Source organism: Hypomesus transpacificus, chromosome 9, assembly GCF_021917145.1.
Source record: "Hypomesus transpacificus isolate Combined female chromosome 9, fHypTra1, whole genome shotgun sequence".
NCBI lineage: Eukaryota > Metazoa > Chordata > Actinopteri > Osmeriformes > Osmeridae > Hypomesus > Hypomesus transpacificus.
The window spans coordinates 2756928-2776311 of NC_061068.1; the positions used below are offsets into that span (position 1 = coordinate 2756928).

A 19384-nucleotide genomic window follows, 5' to 3' on the forward strand; every position below is an offset into this window, starting at 1 on the left:
CGTGTTAGATGGTACTTTAAGCACTTGTGCACCTTGTTATTAGAGTGAAATGTGTCCGAGAAGCCACCTCAGGCATTTGAAGATGTTAGCCATGTTGGTACGGTGTGACAGTGACATACGTTTTAGGGTCACACGGTGCTTTTGGTTGTGGTCAATGCACCTTCCAATGCATTTTATAATATTTTTTATGTATTTAAAAACAGTGCACGCACACGAGCGTAAACACAAATTACTATATTCACCATATAAATATTTGTCTGCGTTTTGGTACACCACCTTTGACAACCCTCTCTGTCATGAAACCTCAATTCGACGACGTAAACGTCGCGGACTGATGACGCACAAGACACGCGTTTGCAGCTCTTTTGTGTTTATTCCGAAAATCCACAATCCACTTTCAATGTGTCATGTGTTTTTGTCTGTCTATAGATTATAAAGCAATGCGTTTGATCAACCTAGTAATTCCTATCGATGCGAACCGAGAGAACTCTTAGCCAAATGCAAAGGACAGCGCAAATATGAACAAAGGGTGGCTTGAACTCGAAAGTGATCCGGGTAAGAAATCAAGCCAATCTAGCTAGCTAGCTCGTTAGCTCACTATGTGTTAGTAACTGCGACAGCACTAACTTTGGCAATGTATCCTCATGCTAGGTTGCAACGTTGGCAGTAGAGTAGTTTGCTTGATTGTTTACTATTCTCTGAATTGTATGCGACTCTTCTATTGCACTGTAGGTGTAGCTAAGGGTGGCTGGGTCGTGTCTCTTGCACCGTTTTGTCAGTACCGAAGAGATACTGTTTCCAGCTATCACCTCACAAACGTATGATCTGTTCTCATTAGATTTTTTTGTCGGTTGCAGGGCTGTTCACACTTTTGGTGGAAGATTTTGGTACGTACATTCAGCATTTTGCCCAAAGAGAATGGCATGGTTGTTCCCATTTGGGTCCCAGAACCTTTACATGTAGCGTCTGCTTTCTAGGTGTGAAAGGAGTTCAAGTAGAGGAGATATACGACCTTCAAAGCAAGTGTCCAAGGTATGAAGCAATCGAACTTATTTTGTTGTCTGTAGGCTTTGTATGCACTGTAACCTGGTTAGTATTGTTAGGCTTTATACCACTGCATGTTTTGATTAGTCGTCACCATGAAACTGAGTTGAATTCTTTAAACTCACTCCTTAGTATAAAACTGCCCACCGTGCTATTGAATAGCTAGCTTTTCGGTGGCGCAGCTGGTTAACCGGTGTTTAACGGGAGGTGGTCGTCACGAGCGACGCAAAGACATCTGCTACACATGCATTCATCATGTCACATGCATTCATCATTTCACATGTATTCATCATGTCACATGCATTCATCATGTCACATGCATTCATCATGTTTTCATCCCGTCTAACCCCTCTCATCCTCTCCAGCCCCGTGTATGGCTTCATCTTCCTGTTCAAGTGGATTGAGGAACGCAGGTCCCGGAGGAAGGTGTCCACCCTTGTGGACGAGACCTCGGTTATTGACGATGACATCGTCAACGACATGTTCTTTGCCCACCAGGTGAGACTTCTCAGTCAGAGGGGGGCAGGGTTAGGGGGCCAGGGTTAGGGGGTTAGAGACTGCAGGGTGAACCACGAAAAGTCATTTAGAAAATGATTCCTGCTCCACAGTCTGGCATCTACACAATCTTTAGCTCATAAAAAAGAACGAGTCGTGCTAACCTACCAAAAAAAAGTTTGTCGCTGAAATTACAGTCGATTGTCGATGCGTCTGTTTTAGCTAGAACTAGTTTCTTCAGAGCGTAATAGGATTTTGGTGGCACGGTTTGACACGTGATCGTTCTACACCAATAAGGTAGCTGCTTTTTGTCAACATGGATGGATATGGTTGGCAAATAGAGGATGGGACCTTGCACGTCACCTGGATGACCTGAAATTCGGATTTGGGATGTCCCCCCCCCAATATGTATTATGATTACGGCCATGAAAACAACACTGATCAATCTTCATGAAAAATATGAAATATGATATATAAAACGGTACAAAACAGAATAAGTATAACAGATTAAGGACACTCAGTCCTCAATGTCAGTGTCAGGACAGTTATCTTCCAGTTCCTCAGTTTCTTTTGTTTTGGCACAATTACAACAACGACAGGAGTCGAGGGGGACAACATGTGTGTGTGATAGATGGTGTGACCCATCTGTACTCTACGTTAAACGCTATGATCCTTTAAAATGCATAGCTAAACTGGCATATGCCCTGCCCTAAATCAACCCCTGGTTCAGTCCTAAAGACCTGCGTCCTTGGCACTCTGAAAGGATTGGTCCAAAACTAAGCAGCAACAGTAGGAAATTTAGACTATCACATAAACTTGTCTCTCCTGCAAAGTACTGGATCTAGATTTGGGATTGATACTGAGCGCTTCATGCCAAAACTGATTTCAGCACATGTTCTCCTTTGCTGCACAGGACAGGCTTAGAATGTTTGCTTTTGACGTGTGTTGGTGGTCATAGTTTCCTACAGTTTGAGTATAGAGAAAGAGCCTCCATTCTTTTCACAGTGGTTTTTAAACAAGTCTTTGTTAGTGCTAAATGCAACAACATGTTATGTCACTGTTATTGTCAAGAGTTTAATACATTGTACTTTAGGGGTGTAACGGGGTAGACCTAGCTGTAAAACTAGCCTGGTGGGATAATTACTTGTATGTGAGCAGGCTTGTACAATAGCAAAGGTTTTACAATCAAGTTTTTATTATTTAGAATATTATTATTACTACAGATTTCTACCGGTATAAGTGAGTCAAAGACGGTCTTAATCTGTTAATATTTCATCTAACTGGCTGGAAGGGTAGTCCCTTCTGAGATGGCGCCAATCATAGCCTACACTTAAACGAACAACATAAGTCTGTGCATCACAGTCCAGCAGAAAAACAGGAACATCTGCCTGTCTCACAGGCACTTTTCCAGCCGCAGTGTATCACACTCAAAACACTGTCAGGGGCCAAAAATTCTGGTCATCCAGGTGACGTGCAAGGTCCCATCCTCCATATCCATCCATTCATGGCCAACCATATCCATCCATCTTGAAAAAAAGCAGCTACCTTATTGGTGTAGAACGATCATGTGTCGAACCGTGCCACCAAAATCCTTTTACGCTCTGAAGAAACTAGTTCTGCATAAAATATAGACTCATCGAAAATCGACTGGAATTTCAGCAACAAACTTTTTTTTGTTAGCTTAGCACGACTCGTTCTTTTTTATGAGCTAAAGATTGTGTAGATGCCCGACTGTGGAGCGGGATGAAACGATAACAGGGTTCACCTTACGGCCTAACAGGGTTGGTATTCATTGAGACCAACAGAAGAGATCTTAACGTTGGATATGTTATGTCATAATGTAACCCCAAGGCAAAAATGTAAGGCTATCTCAGGAGTTCCACAGAAGCCCATGCTACATGAGACCAGATTCCATGTTGTACCCAGTGCTACATGAGACCAGATGCCATGTTGTGTCCAGTGTAACTGTGGACTGCCATCAGCCTAATGGAAGCGAGCCCTGTGTTTCAGCTCATCCCCAACTCCTGCGCTACCCATGCTCTACTGAGCGTGCTCCTGAACTGCAGTGGGGTGGAACTGGGCACCACCCTGAGCCGCATGAAGGCTTTTACCCAGGGCTTCAGTCCTGAGGTGACTATATACACACACACACACTTTCTCTCTCTCTCCGTCTCTCTCTCCGTCTCTCTCTCCGTCTCTCTCTCCCTCTCCGTCTCTCTCTCTCTCTCTCTCTCTCTCTCTCTCTCTCTCTCTCTCTCTCTCTCTCTCTCTCTCTCTCACACACACCCACACTATGTACAGACGTTTAAATGTTGCACTTTTCATATTTTTGCACTGAGAAGTCCTGACCAACTGTTTCTTTTCCTGTTAGAGTAAAGGTTATGCTATTGGCAATGCACCAGAATTGGCCAAGGCACACAACAGCCACGCACGGTAGGGGTCTCTTATAGTTCATGTCCATTGCAGAGAAATGTCATGTTTGTAGAAGCTTCAATGAAAACATCTTCATTCATGACTCATGACTAGCAGTAGTACAAGTCACCCTCCACTCGGGTATTACATCAAACTAGACGGTATGATAACAACTAATTGAACGTAAAAAATACGCTGTTAAGCTGCTGGTCTTTTTTTAATGCAAAAAATAAAGATGGAATGTAGCATCTCTTGTCAGTTTCTTAAGTCTTTGTTCGTGTTCCTGTTTCCATGGAGACCGGAGCCCAGGCACCTGCCTGAGAAGCAAAATGGGATCAGTGCTGTGAGGACCATGGAGGCCTTCCACTTCGTCAGCTACGTGCCAATCAAAGACCGGCTGTTTGAGCTGGACGGACTCAAAACATACCCTATAGACCACGGTAAGGAGGCCCGGGGGTTGTCTGTCCTCAGGGTGTAAAGGGACAGTGTGTTCTCTGTCCTCAGGGTGTAGAGGGACAGTGTGTGTTCTCTGTCCTCAGGGTGTAGAGGGACAGTGTGTGTTCTCTGTCCTCAGGGTGTAGAGGGACAGTGTGTGTTCTCAGGGTGTAGAGGGACAGTGTGTTCTCTGTCCTCAGGGTGTAGAGGGACAGTGTGTTCCCTGTCCTCAGGGTGTAGAGGGACAGTGTGTGTTCTCTGTCCTCAGGGTCTAGAGGGACAGTGTGTGTTCTCTGTCCTCAGGGTGTAGAGGGACAGTGTGTTCCCTGTCCTCAGGGTGTAGAGGGACAGTGTGTGTGTTCTCTCAGGTCAGACATGGTGTTGAATGTGTGTTTGCTTCCACAGGGCCCTGGGGAGAAGAGGAGGAATGGACAGACAAGGCTCGGCGGGTCATCATGGAGCGGATCGGACTGGCTACGGCCGGGTGAGTCGGGGCAGAGTTAGAGTCAGGGAGCAGAGGGGCTAGCTAAAGTAGCTGCTAACTTCAAGGATTGGCACGCGTGCTCTAACCCCCTCCCTTACCCCTCTTCCTCCTCAGAGAGCCATACCATGACATCCGCTTCAACCTGATGGCGGTGGTTCCAGACCGGAGGGTGAAGTATGAGTCCAAGCTGGAGATCCTGAAGAGGAACCGGCAGACTGTTCTGGAGGGACTCCAACAGGTCAGCCTGGCACACACACACACACACACACATACACACACACACACACACACACACATATACACACACCTACACACACACACACACACACCTACACACACACATACATACACACACACACACACATACACACACACGCCTGGCATACATACAACACCACCCACCAGTGGCGGGACAGGAAGATCAGTGTTGTGTGACAGACCGGAATGTTCTTCCCAGCTGATCCGACTCACACAGCCTGAGCTGGTTCAGGACAAGAAGCCACAGGACTCCTCCCCCTTGGGGGACACGCCCACCATCAAGAAGGAGGTGGAGCCTGAGCCTGTCACCTCAGAACAGACTCATTCAGGTGAACGAGTAGTCAGGGGGAGGGGTAAATGGGGAGGCACGGGGAGGGAGTCATGCACATGATGTTGTCAGGTACACAGCCTGCCCAGGGTTGACTCCCAGATCCAGGCTGATGTGTTGTGTGTCCAGGCCCAGGAGAAGGGCAGGTGGCCCAGGCCCCGCCCCAGGCCCCGCCCCAGGCCCCGGCCCCGCCCCAGGCCCTGCGCAGCTCCTCTGGCCGGGCCCGAGCCGCAGGGAAGATTCCCGGACCTCCAGCAGGTCCCCCCGCCAGCAGCCCCCACCCCCTTGTCCAGCGCCTCCCTGCCTTCCTGGACAACCACAACTACGCCAAGTCCCCCATGCAGGTGTGTGTGTGTGACACCTTCTAGGTGCATATGGCACCATGCAGGTGTGTGTTTACAAGAGTTCTGAATATGAGAATCTAACAGATCTAAACCAGAAAGTGTGTTGGGATTGGCTGGTCTGTGTGACTGACAGGAGGAGGAGGACCTGGCTGCAGGGCGCTCCCGGGGGGTGGGGCCTCGGGGGGCGGGGCCTCCACAGCCCTCGTACTCGGACGAGGAGGACGACTACGAGGAGGAAGAGGAGGAGGAGGTGGCGGGTGCAGCTGCCATGCCCAGCAGGTTAGCATCTGTTAGCATCCGTGCATAGCTATATACGAACAATATACAACTGTTAGCATCTCTGGATCGCTATATACCTACAGTAGGTACTGTTAGCATAAATAGTATATATGGCTAAATACCAACAGTATATACTTTTACCATTTCTGAATAGCTGTTAACCTACAGCAGAGATGGAAAAAGAACACACATGCTTCACTCAAGTAGAAGTACAGATACTCGTGTTTAAATAGACTGGTAAAAGTTTAAGTACCGTAACTTTCAGACTATAAGGGGCACCTGAATATAAGCCGCATCAGCTAAATTGAATGATGTGTACATATATAAGCCGCACTGGACTATAAGCCCCAGGTGTTTTAATGTTTACTTACCATATGTAAGGGTTTGTGCACAGAGGGGATTGTCGGGAAAGAGATGGATGCTAGAGGAAGCTCCCATGTATTAACCGTTAGCTGTAAAAATCCATAGATTAGCCGCACCGTTATATAAAAAACAAAATGACAGAAAATGACGGTACACTTTTTCACTTAAGTTAAATTAAAGAAGTGTGGCTCTGACATATACTTCAGTAAAAAGTAGCCATGATAACTACCTGTTTTAGTGTCACGCGGTAATTGGACCTCACATCATATACATGAATACAAAAATACACTATAGACACGCAGTGCATTCGCCAGGAATTATTTTTGATCCAGACAATTTCAAACCTCTCCCTCATATATGGCCATGGGTGATCAGGAATGTCTCTATTCTCAGTCATGTCCACATCGCCTCTGTCTCATCCATAGCTTACTTTTTTTTTCACAAATATTTTTCCAACCTTTGAAAACGAAAAACTACATATTTTTTTCCAAAACCCTTTTTCAAAAGAAATTTCCAACCTTTTAAAACTTTCGAATACAATTGTTTTCATCGCACAACAAATGTAAACTAATCAACTAAGCTATCATGGATTTTTCTGTTGCCTTCTGCCTTGCTCCATGATTAGCTTCGTAGATTAGTTTACATTACAATATGTATACTGTTATCATCTCTGCAAAGCCCTATACCTACAGTACAGTGTATACTATTAGTGGTACAGTTGCCCCACACCACTAATGATTAGCTGTCTCCTCTGGATGGGACCTGTCAGGTTCCGGCGCAAGGCTGGCCTGCGTCCGCGGCCTGGGGGGGGCCAATCGGGGGGCCCGCTGGCCCTGAATGTCCTGACGGAGAAGTTGAAGAAGGAGGTGCAACTGCAGGATGCCATGACCACGCCTCTCTCAGTCCGCACCGAGGGCCGCAGCGGCGGGCTCAGCATCACTGCAGCATCGCAGCCCTCGCCTACACCCAGCAACGAGAGCACCGACACCGCTTCTGAGATCGGCAGCGCCTTCAACTCCCCGCTGCGGTCCCCGGCTCGCTCGCAGGCTGCCACGCGACCCTCCAGCCCTGTGGCGTCCCACCTGACCCGCGTGCTGTTTGGGGAGGACGAGGGCCAGCGGCTGGATGCCCGGCACCACCGCGCCGTGCGAGAGCTGGGCCCCTCCGTCTGCACCGCCCTGCTGCACCTGCAGGAGAACGGAGTACTCTATGCCCTGCCTCCACCTGGTACATATGCCCTGCCTCTGTACCCTGCCTCCACCTTGTACACATGCCCTGCGTCTGTACCCTGCCTCCACCTTGTACACATGCCCTGCGTCTGTACCCTGCCTCCACATTGTACACATGCCCTGCCTCTGTACCCTGCCTCCACCTTGTATATGCCCTGCCTCCACCAATATTCATAACTCCTTCATGTTCCTCCACAGCAGGGATGTCATCAGACGAGCCCAAGGCAGCCCCTCCCCCAGAGAAGAGGGAGCAGGAGGGAGGCCCCGGAGCGGGGGAGGGAGGGGGAGGGGAGGGAGGAGGAGGGCAGGGGGAGGTGAAGGAGGAGGACAGCAAAGAGGGGGTGAAGGTCAAACCCTGCAAGGTTGTCTCCATGGAAACCACAGGAAGCAGCAAACCTTCTGGGGAGAAATACAATCCTAAAGTTAGTCTGGTTCTGTCTTGGTCTTTTTCTGTTATCACCTTCAAATATTAAAATGTTCTTAATAATTTTGCAAGGATAATACACATCATAATCACACGTATTACATGCTGTGTTATTATCAGAATAATGTCTCCTCTCTCCCGTGAGAACAGTCTCTTCACTTCTCAGTCCTGTGTCTGACTCCAGCTTGAGAGTGAGGCAGTGCTAGTTAGAGGTCTGACTCCAGCCTGAGAGTGAGGCAGTGCTAGTTAGAGGCAGGACTCCAGCCTGAGAGTGAGGCAGTGCTAGTTAGAGGCAGGACTCCAGCCTGAGAGTGAGGCAGTGCTAGTTAGAGGCAGGACTCCAGCCTGAGAGTGAGGCAGTGCTAGTTAGAGGTGTGACTCCAGCCTGAGAGTGAGGCAGTGCTAGTTAGAGGTGTGACTCCAGCCTGAGAGTGAGGCAGTGCTAGTTAGAGGCAGGACTCCAGCCTGAGAGTGAGGCAGTGCTAGTTAGAGGTGTGACTCCAGCCTGAGAGTGAGGCAGTGCTAGTTAGAGGTGTGACTCCAGCCTGAGAGTGAGGCAGTGCTAGTTAGAGGTGTGACTCCAGCCTGAGAGTGAGGCAGTGCTAGTTAGAGGCAGGACTCCAGCCTGAGAGTGAGGCAGTGCTAGTTAGAGGCAGGACTCCAGCCTGAGAGTGAGGCAGTGCTAGTTAGAGGCAGGACTCCAGCCTGAGAGTGAGGCAGTGCTAGTTAGAGGCAGGACTCCAGCCTGAGAGTGAGGCAGTGCTAGTTAGAGGCAGGACTCCAGCCTGAGAGTGAGGCAGTGCTAGTTAGAGGCAGGACTCCAGCCTGAGAGTGAGGCAGTGCTAGTTAGAGGCAGGACTCCAGCCTGAGAGTGAGGCAGTGATAGTTAGAGGCAGGACTCCAGCCTGAGAGTGAGGCAGTGCTAGTTAGAGGTGTGACTCCAGCCTAAGAGTGAGGCAGTGCTAGTTAGAGGCGTGACTCCAGCCTGAGAGTGAGGCAGTGCTAATTAGAGGCAGGACTCCAGCCTGAGAGTGAGGCAGTGCTAGTTAGAGGCAGGACTCCAGCCTGAGAGTGAGGCAGTGCTAGTTAGAGGCGTGACTCCAGCCTGAGAGTGAGGCAGTGCTAGTTAGAGGCAGGACTCCAGCCTGAGAGTGAGGCAGTGCTAGTTAGAGTCAGGACTCCAGCCTGAGAGTGAGGCAGTGCTAGTTAGAGTCAGGACTCCAGCCTGAGAGTGAGGCAGTGCTAGTTAGAGGCAGGACTCCAGCCTGAGAGTGAGGCAGTGCTAGTTAGAGGCGTGACTCCAGCTGCTGTGTTTCTGCTGCAGGAGCTGCTGGCCCTGCTGCGCTGTGTGGAGGCCGACATCGCCAGCTACGAAGTCTTCCTGAAGGAGGAGGTGGAGAAGAGGAAAAAATACAAAGTTAGTTTGCATATCAACTCTTTTGTGTCACTTTGCTGGTGGTGTGTGCTTAAACACGTGTTAATTCAAACTCACAGGTTGACTGCCACATTAAACATGATAATGTATGAAACATGTGAGCCAGATATGAAACAATATTGGATTTTTTTAAATATAGATAAATGCATAGGGCTTTGAACCTAATGATGTTTTGACTCCTAGATTGATGACCAGAGGAGAACACACAATTATGATGAGTTCATCTGCACCTTCATATCCATGCTGGCCCAGGAAGGTAAGCTGACCCCCTCTCTCCTCCAGGCTGTTCCCTTCCTGTGCCCCCTCCCCCTCCGGCCCCCCCTCTCCTCCAGGCTGTTCCCTTCATGTGCCCTCTCCCCCTCCGGACCCCTCTCTCCTCCAGGCTGTTCCCTTCATGTGCCCTCTCCTCCAGGCTGTTCCCTTCATGTGCCCTCTCCCCCTCTGTCCCCCCCTCTCCTCCAGGCTGTTCCCTTCATGTGCCCTCTCCTCCAGGCTGTTCCCTTTATGTGCCCTCTCCCCCTCCGGCCCCCTCTCTCCTCCAGGCTGTTCCCTTTCTGTGCCCTCTCCCCCTCTGTCCCCCTCTCTCCTCCAGGCTGTTCCCTTCATGTGCCCTCTCCCCATCCGGCCCCCTCTCTCCTCCAGGCTGTTCCCTTCATGTGCCCTCGCCTCCAGGCTGTTCCCTTCATGTGCCCTCTCCCCCTCCATCCCCCTCTCTCCTCCAGGCTGTTCCCTTCATGTGCCCTCTCCCCCTCCGGCCCCCTCTCTCCTCCAGGCTGTTCCCCTCATGTGCCCTCTCCCCCTCTCTCACATCCCGATGTCAGACCGTTGTTTCCTGAGATCAGGGAAGGAAGAGGCCTTATTAGTATGAGCTCATGCCGTGTGTGCTGGAGTGTCAGGACAATCGATGATTTGAGTATCAAACTTCTCTTGTGGCGTTTTTATTTCTGTCTCAATCAGGCCTAACCTTAACCTTATCAGTGGGTTAGGACCTCTCGAGTAACAAACCTCCCAATGTAAACATGACTCCAGCATTTTGGGTGTAATCCCAGAGTGGGTGTAATCCCAGAGTGGGTGTAATCCCAGAGTGGGTGTAATCCCAGAGTGGGTGTAATCCCAGAGTGGGTGTAATCCCGGCCTTCAGCCAGGCAGTGGGGATGGAACGCATCAGCAGCCCAGTGCTGCTTTTCTGTGGAAGCATTTTAAACATGCTTTTCCACGTCTTATGAATTTTTTTTAGTTCATGAATATGGATGTGCTGTTTTACAAATCTATGAAGCGCAACATTGTATCTGTTCTTCCTCCCCCATCTCTCCTCCCTCTCTTCTTATCCCTTTTCAATTTCTCTCCACCTCTCTTCCTCCACCCCCCCATCTCTCATACCGTTCTTCATTCTTTCATTTGATATCGCTTCTCCATCCTTTCTCTCCCATTCTCCCTTCCTCTTCCTCTCTCCCCTCCTCCTTCTAATTTCTTGATGTCTTCCTCTCTCCTCTCCTCCTTCTAATCTCTCCCGTCCTCCTCCTCCTCTGCAGGTATGCTGGCCAGCCTGGTGGAGCAGAACATCTCTGTGCGGCGACGTCAGGGAGTCAGCATCGGCCGACTGCACAAACAGAGGAAGCCAGACCGCAGGAAGCGCTCGCGACCCTACAAGGCCAAGCGCCAGTGACCAATCACAGCCCTCCGTACTGTTGGGGCTACTCATGCGTTAGGTAGAGAACTAAGCTCTCTGAAGATACAGGACGCGGCTTCTCTAGGATCATGTGTACCGTTTCTATCATGTTGGTCTCCTTGGAAACATCCGGTTCTCCTGTGCCATGATGATCTGGAGGTTTGGGAGGATCTCTCCTTCGCCCTGCTTCAGGGACGTTTGCTCCTTTATGAATGTCTTAAGTAACAACTCTCAATGGTGAGATGTCATTCAGATTAGACGTATTTAAAGGACAGGATCCGTTGGCTCAGAACCTGTGTTGAGAGCTTTGTCAGAAAGGATGAATTTTGTGGTTTTGTATATATGAACTTGTTGGTGTTATCTCTGCATTGTAACTCTTGTACCATGGCCGCACAGTGGTTCTCTTCAAACCACGTCACGTATAATTCCAATAAAGTCCACTTCTGCACTGCTGACTTAATATCTCAACATCACAAGGTTGTTGGTTGATTGATTTGAGGTACACTTCAAATAAGAACTTGTCGACTGGATGTAGTTGATGTTATTTTAGCAGTCTGTGGCTGACAAGCTTGTTCATTTGGGGAATACGAGCTACTTTTTGACAGAATGGATCCAATGATTAGTCATGTAATTTGGTACAGCAGTCACTAGGCTTGTCCCGGATGTAGTGACACTGTGTCCGCTAGATGGAGCTGCAGCACCAGGAGATGTTCACGTGCAGCTATATTGTCGGTATCTATGGTGACACAGTCGATATTCGAGGCCCAATACAGCTGCTTTAAACTGGTATAACTTCAGATGTGTCTGCAAATACTATTACATTTGCATCAAATAATGTATTTATCTTTATGTCATTCATCGATCATATGTCATGTGTGTATGCGTGGCACAGTGTGTCTGCATACATGAATATAGAAGCACTTATTAACGCGTATAGTTGGGTGTCACTTATATGGCATGACACCCGGTGTCAGCAGTTTTTGTCAATTGTGTCTACAGTAGGCTATAGCTACACATTGATCTTGCCGCCTGCACATAACGCTATTAGACTCCCAAGTTGAAACCCCGGTGTCCAGTCATAGCAACCAGGCCTAAGCACAGTATGTTTGATTTGTTCTGTATAATTTAACGTTGAGATGTATGTGTTGGCCGTGTCTTATTGGGATGTGAATATCAATCAACGATGAGGAATCATCTTTTCAACAAAAAATGTATAAATGATTGCATGTATAAATGATTGTCATCGTGCAAACTGGTAACCCAGTTTCCGCGACGCCGGGTTCCACTACTGTGATTCTTCATGGTGAAGGTCTTTAACCAGTGAGCTTGTCCTGCTGCTTCAGTTTGACCGTCTAATCTCTTTTAACCCGACGTCGCTGTCACACCACCAGCACAGGAGCTGATTGCTACAAGTGCAGCCAAAGGCAAAACGTGACGGGGCTGACTTTGCACATAAGGTTTCAACGGTTCATATGGCTTGTATTTGTGGCTTCAATGAATGTAAAACTTATCAAGAGTAGATGGGCCGACAGACATTTAAATATTATTGCTTGCATTTTTTGGGTGTCACAACTAATATTTGGTGCCGGTTTCTCCGTCTCCAGTCTAACGCGCCTGGCCCTGGGGTCTGGCTGATCTCACACTCGGATGTAGGGCACGCGCACGTAGAATCACTCCCACTCCTTGCGTCAGCGCGCGTGCTCTGTCACCCTTTTCCGCGCGTGCTCCGTGGAGGATGCTGAATTGTAGGTGATGATGGCGGAAGGAAAAGCAGCGCTGAGTTCTATCTGAGTGTTTTATACAATAGTAGAACCCTCTTCAACATCGTTTCTCGCCTTCGAATCATCTCCAGAAACGATGGGGAACGAAGCCAGCCTCGAGGGAGAGGCCCAGGCGGGCCAGCCCGGCTCCGCTGTCCCGGCTACCGGGGCTTCGGCTTCCATTTCAGCACCACCGGGCTCTGGACAGCTCATCAAGCCCAGCAATGGAGCGCCAGCCGGAGGAACGGGCCCCGGAGCCGGGCCCGGGATTAACAGGTAGTCCACTATGTAGGACAGTTCTGTGCAGAACTGTGTCAGTGAGACAATACGATTTTATTCCGCTGAAACATCCTATTCTGGTGGATATGATGTAGCAGGGCGGATCTTAACGGGATCGTTGGAGTGTCTGTAGAGTAGCGGAGAGAAAATGCAGCTGGTGCGTTAATTATTTATTTTTAAATCGTTGTCACCATATATTCACCAAACAAATTATTTAAAACAGATTATTGGCTTTTATTGTGTATGGTGCAATATTTTATAAATGCATAGCGTGAACACCAGACAAGCTTTTATGGGCTAAAATAATGATGGTAATCTGGTTAAACTAGGTTGACATTTTTTATCCTAAAAAGGCATTGTGATGTTTCTTTATTTCTATATTCTCTATTTGTGTTCATATCCGTCTGAAGTCACTGATAGAGAATTCCACGCCTGCAAAAGGCAACGCGGAAAGAGTGGGGCAGCAGATCGTAGAGACGGTGGGGGTGGGGGGGGGGGGGGTTTGCCCCCTCCTGATTTTCTGATAACGATTGTCAGATATTACTTTATAGAAATGTTAGCCCGCTGAATGTCTGGTGTGTCACTAAAGCTGCTGTAATTCAGATTCATGTGATAAAGGCATACACAAAAAAGACTATAAAAGGCTATTTGTCCGCGGTTGGGAAAATGTGTACATTAAGGCTATAAAGATTCAAAGTCGACTTGATGGATCAATTGCCCATGTAAGTGCACGAGATGCTATCATCATATATGTCAGTGATTGTGTCTGCCACACCTTCTAAATGTCGCTGAAGCCCAGCGTTGTTGACATAAATGCCTACATGGTTTAGGCTTTTTTTTCCCATCAAGACAGAATTATTAACATATTGCGGGTGTGCAACCTAACATAACAATGCGTATCTGGTGAGTAGTAGCGATACTATAACGCTAAGGAGAACCCAGTCATATCATATGCCACCTGATCTACCGCTAGGGTTTGCTGATGTCAATGTTATCATTTTACCCATGAGGACACACACCCTTCTCTCTCCTCCTCTCTCTTCTCCTCTCTCCTTCTCTCTCCTCTAAACGGGAATTTGAGAGGCACATATATATATAGCTTACCATCTCTAAATACACAATGTGTATAGATGACCTGTATGTGATGTGTTTTGCTGGGTGGTGTCACATCCCAAGGCAGGCATCAGCTGGGCCGTATGGATGGTGTGACGGTTAGTGTGGTGCTCTCTGCATTTTATGGTGGCAAATCTGACAACGAGATCCGGATATTGAAATCTCAGCCCAGACATTCCAATATATCAGTCAACCGCCGACCCATTCTAATCAAGCAGTGTGTGACAGTGTGACACACTGTGTGCCTGTGCAAGCATGTTTGTGCCTGCCTGTCTGCCTGCCTGCCTGCCTGTCTGCTTGCCTGTCTGCTTGCCTGTCTGCTTGCCTGTCTGTCTGCCTGCTTGCCTGTCTGCCTGTCTGCTTGCCTGTCTGCTTGCCTGTCTGCTTGCCTGTCTGTCTGTCTGCCTGTCTGCCTGTCTGCTTGCCTGTCTGCTTGCCTGTCTGTCTGCTTGCCTGTCTGCTTGTCTGCCTGTCTGCCTGCTTGCCTGTCTGTCTCTGTACCCTGCAGATGGCTGAAGCTCCCTGTTATCACAGTGTCACATTCCTGACTTGAGCATTAACAACTTCAGAACGTGTGACCCCCATGCAGGGCTCCAGCCCTGAGTAACGTCCCCCTCTCAGTCCTGTAGCGTCACCATGGCTACCAGGAATCCGCCTCCTCATCAACCTCAAGGTGAAGGAACGGGCTGGAAAAGAGAGGCTGTAAATGTGCATCATCATTTCACAGGAAGTGGATGGTCATGAACTAGGAAGGAGGTAGACCGACTTCATGTAGAGTAAGGAAGAAGTGTAGTCTTGGATATTCATGTGAAACAGTCAGACAGGCAGGATCTGGATTGCTCTAGTGAACTAAGCTCCTTTAATGTTAATGTTATACCTCAACATATTTTACACTGGATTGTTGTAGTACTGGTAGTGTTTATATGTTCTGAGTTGTACCTGTGCAGAGATCTGATTGAGACGGTGGCCATGATGTGTTTTGTGCAGGCATACACACGCTCTGTGCAGGCATACACACGCTCTGTGCAGGCATACACACGCTCTGTGCAGGCATACACACGCTCTGTGCAGGCATACACACGCTCTGTGCAGGCATACACACGCTCTTTCTCCCACACTGTTGTTATCTTTCACACTCGCACACACACACAGACACACACACACAGACACGCACACAGACACACACACACACACAGACAGACACGCACACACACAGACACACAGACACACAGACACACACACACACAGACACGCACACACACACAGACACGCACACACACACACACAGACACACAGAAACGCACACGCACGCAATAAGAGCGCTACCCACAGAGGATTGCCTGATGCTGTTGACAGTACACTCACTATGATGCTCACTGGTAGCTTGCTATACCGATAGGCATGGTCACAATCAGAGTGTGAATTATACAAGGACCAACGGGGGGGTCAACTTCTTCTCCGGGCGTTTATCGACCCACCCAACCTGTTGTTCTTACCTTATTTGGGGCGGTCCAAGTCTTAATTAGGGGGGTCATACCCCCCCAAACCCCTCGTAATTCGCACCCTGGTCACAATGCTAAATGAGCCAAGCTTGTGTTTGCGTGGCCTGGTTCTGAGTGGGAGCAGTCTTTAAACAGGACTGTTGAGCAGCGTAGCTTGTTAAGCAGTACCGTGCTCCATTGGTTTCCTGTAGCTGCTCCAGGAACTGTTGCCATTCTGTTGTTTCTGAGTGAACTACAGTATCTTGCATCTCCTGTTGGATCTGTAAACTTCTAGGTCTTGTTTACCTGCTGCATGTCTTGCACTATTTGTACGTTGCTTTGGATAACTAAAAGTATAAGTATAAATATAATGTAAATGGGACATGCTACAGGACAACCGAGTGTATTGTCTTTGTTCACCAGATAAGGGGTGGATGCGATTGCTCACTGTAGGCGAGTAATGTCTCCATCTTCAACTACACCCACTCTCTTACTCCCACATAGCCACAACTCTATCACTCGGATTCTCACCATCCCTCTCTCTCTCTCACCATCTCACCATTCCCTCCTCTCTCTCTCTCTCTCTCTCTCTCTCTCTCTCTCTCTCTCTCTCTCTCTCTCTCTCTCTCTGTCTCTGTCTCTCTCTCTCTCTCTCTCTCTCTCTCACCATCTCACCATTCCCCCCCCCCCTCTCCCTCTCTCTCTCTCTCTCTCTCTCTCTCTCTCTCTCTCTCTCTCTGCTCTCTCTATTCTCCCTCTCTTTCTCACAGACACACACAAATGCAATTTTCCATCATCACTTACTCCCTCTCTCACACACTCAGCCCCACTTCCCTCTATCTAACACACACCAATTATGTCTCTCTCACACCCCCCAAATTCTCTCTCTTTCTCCCTCACAGTCTCAGCACATGTGAGTTCTCCTTGGACAGATAAGGGAGGTATGTGTAAATCTATGGGAGACTAATCTCTATAAGGTGGGAGATATCAGTCAGGAGGGAAGAGAAGAGAGGGAGGATATAGAGACTGGAGGGAAGAGAAGATAGGGAGGATATAGAGACTGGAGGGAAGAGAAGAGAGGGAGGATATAGAGACTGGAGGGAAGAGAAGAAAGGGAGGATATAGAGACTGGAGGGAAGAGAAGAGAGGGAGGATATAGAGACTGGAGGGAAGAGAAGAGAGGGAGGATATAGAGACTGGAGGGAAGCTTGCAGAAGAGATGAGCTCTGAGCTCTGCTGCTGAGGTCTGGTTGAATTCAGCTGCACTGACCACACTGAGAGGAAACGGAAAAGGCCTGTTCCATTTCTCTGTGAATGTTACATATTTCATAGTTAAAAGCCCCTGATCAGGATGTGATTAGTCTTCTGTCTGCTCCCTGGGCTGCAGTTTGTCCAACTCTCTCCTCATACTTCTGATAGTTCTTTCTCTTTCTCTCTCTACCTCCACCTAATGCTTCTACTTCTCTCTCTCACTTTTCATCCCCTCCTCTCTCGTTCAACCATTCCTCGTGTTCCTCCTCTCCCTCTGTCACTTTCTTAGAAAGACCGTGCAGCTCCTCCGTGTTTCCGCCGTCCTCTGAGGGTAGAAGCTGGGGCAGCAGCAACTCTCTGTGTGTGTATTTGTGTGTGTGCCTCTGTGTGTGTGTGTGTGTGTGCCTCTGTGTGTGTGTGTGTGTGCCTCAGTGTGTGTGTGTGTGCCTCTGTGTGTGTGTGTGTGTCTTTATGTGGGTGTGTTGGGAATGCATCTGTGGGCTCCCTGGAGTGGAGTGGGTCTGGAGTGGGTCTGCGGAGCAGGAGGGTGTGTTCTCGCTAGCTGAGCTGGTAATAATGCTGTAGTTGTGTGTCTGGACTGTGAACACTGTGGTATCCTGTAGTCTCCTCTTTCTTTCTCTGACAGAAACGTGTCTACATGTAGCAGATGGCAGAGCTAGCTTGGTACTGGCTAGTGTGCAGTATGCCAACATAGAACCTGGAATCGTAATAGCATGGTGAGCCTAAGTCCCGGTCGGACATTGATTTAAGATCTGGGAGACCATGCAGGGCTTGAATCCTGCCGTCACTCCTTGTACTGTGATTGGGTGTTTCTGCCAGAATCCTTCTAGTCATGTGACAGGAGTCCTCACAGCCACACAGCTCCCTAAGAGAAAGAACTGCCTGGAACAACAGAGCCACACCTCCGAGGCCATCCTCGTCATACAGCACTCATCCAGCACTCATCCATCCCTCCATCCAGCACTCATCCAGCACTCATCCAGCACTCCATCCAGCACTCATCCAGCACTCATCCATCCCTCCATCCAGCACTCATCCATCCCTCCATCCAGCACTCATCCAGCACTCATCCATCCCTCCATCCAGCACTCATCCAGCACTCATCCATCCCTCCATCCAGCACTCCATCCAGCACTCATCCATCCCTCCATTCAGCACTCATCCATCCCTCCATCCAGCACTCATCCAGCACTCATCCATCCCTCCATCTAGCGCTCATCCATCCCTCCATCCAGCAATCATCCAGCACTCATCCATCCCTCCATCCAGCACTTATCCAGCACTCATCCATCCCTCCATTCAGCACTCATCCATCCCTCCATCTAGCGCTCATCCATCCCTCCATCCATACCTCCATTCAGCACTCATCCATCCCTCCATTCAGCACTCATCCATCCCTCCATCTAGCGCTCATCCATCCCTCCATCCATCCCTCCATCCAGCACTCATCCATCCCTCCATCCAGCACTCATCCATCCCTCCATCCAGCACTCATCCATCCCTCCATCCAGCACTCATCCAGCACTCATCCATCCCTCCATCCAGCACTCATCCATCCTTCATGTATCTCTCCATCCTTCATGTATCTCTCCATCCAGTACAGGGAAATTCAGCTATATTTTAAAATTAATTTTATCCAATAAAATAGCTTCTCACCCCCCCGAGTTACGCGGCCAAGCTAACAGCTAACAAGCGGACAGCTAACAAGCTAACAGCTAACAAGCGGACAGCTAACAAGCTAACAGCTAACAAGCGGACAGCTAACAAGCTAACAGCTAACAAGCTAACAGCACAGATGAAAACCTTGGCGGTGCTGTTCCCAAGGAGCCCTGAAGATCTGGGCTCTTCTGTGACTGTCATGCCTGTCGCTCGGTGTGTGTTTCCATCCTGGTTTAGCGTTGGGCTCTGTACAACCACAGGAGGTTCCTCTCAAGGTCTTTGTTGTTCTAATCATTTGTTTTTTTGCGTCACAAATCTCTTGCTCAGATTCCCCTTTGATCTCTCTGTGGAGCAGGGATTTCTAGCATGCCATGGATAGAGGCAGGTTAAAGGTCAATTGCAATGCTAGTCAGATGCAAAGGTGTTTGTTTGGTTCTTTGCCATTTCGAAGTCAAGATGGCATGAAAGCAGCCTAACGCTCCCATCTAACCCTATCTAACCCTAACCCTAACGCTCCCATCTTCCTGAGAGGATTTTCTTGGGATGAATAGATGATTCCCAGGGAGAGGGAGAGAGGTAGAGAGATGGGTAGAAAGAGAAAGGGGGAGAGGTAGAGAGGGG

The 19384-nt window shown here is 48.8% G+C and overlaps 2 protein-coding genes across 3 annotated transcripts in view; both read left to right on the forward strand.

The window, feature by feature from the left end:
* The first annotated feature begins 332 nt into the window (after positions 1-332).
* Positions 333-11672, forward strand: bap1 (BRCA1 associated protein-1 (ubiquitin carboxy-terminal hydrolase)). Of its 2 annotated transcripts, none has more exons than XM_047025962.1 (17): positions 333-555; positions 858-887; positions 978-1032; positions 1410-1542; positions 3550-3669; positions 3911-3972; positions 4249-4391; positions 4792-4870; positions 4985-5108; positions 5328-5457; positions 5586-5800; positions 5934-6079; positions 7212-7669; positions 7870-8093; positions 9420-9512; positions 9714-9786; positions 11063-11672. In XM_047025962.1, exons 1-17 carry the CDS (start codon positions 519-521, stop codon positions 11194-11196), a joined length of 2256 nt encoding a protein of 751 aa, XP_046881918.1. In that variant the 5' UTR covers positions 333-518; the 3' UTR covers positions 11197-11672. The 2 variants fall into 2 exon arrangements, with proteins under 2 accessions (XP_046881918.1, XP_046881919.1); XM_047025963.1 differs by having other exon boundaries at positions 7873-8093.
* Positions 11673-13016: 1344 nt separating this feature from the next.
* bsnb (bassoon (presynaptic cytomatrix protein) b) overlaps positions 13017-19384 on the forward strand; it is a 65298-nt gene continuing 58930 nt past the window's right edge. The window contains 1 exon segment of the mRNA XM_047026549.1: positions 13017-13235. Coding sequence (XP_046882505.1) covers positions 13057-13235 — 179 coding nt within the window. The 5' untranslated portion in view covers positions 13017-13056.

Bases quoted from the DNA above. Each gene is read 5' to 3' on its own strand.
- bap1 (XM_047025962.1), top strand. From the start codon at position 519: ATGAACAAAGGGTGGCTTGAACTCGAAAGTGATCCGG. The intron at 3,973-4,248 runs GTAGGGGTCTCT...GTTTCCATGGAG, and splicing joins GCACACAACAGCCACGCACG to ACCGGAGCCCAGGCACCTGC. The intron at 9,787-11,062 runs GTAAGCTGACCC...CCTCCTCTGCAG, and splicing joins ATCCATGCTGGCCCAGGAAG to GTATGCTGGCCAGCCTGGTG.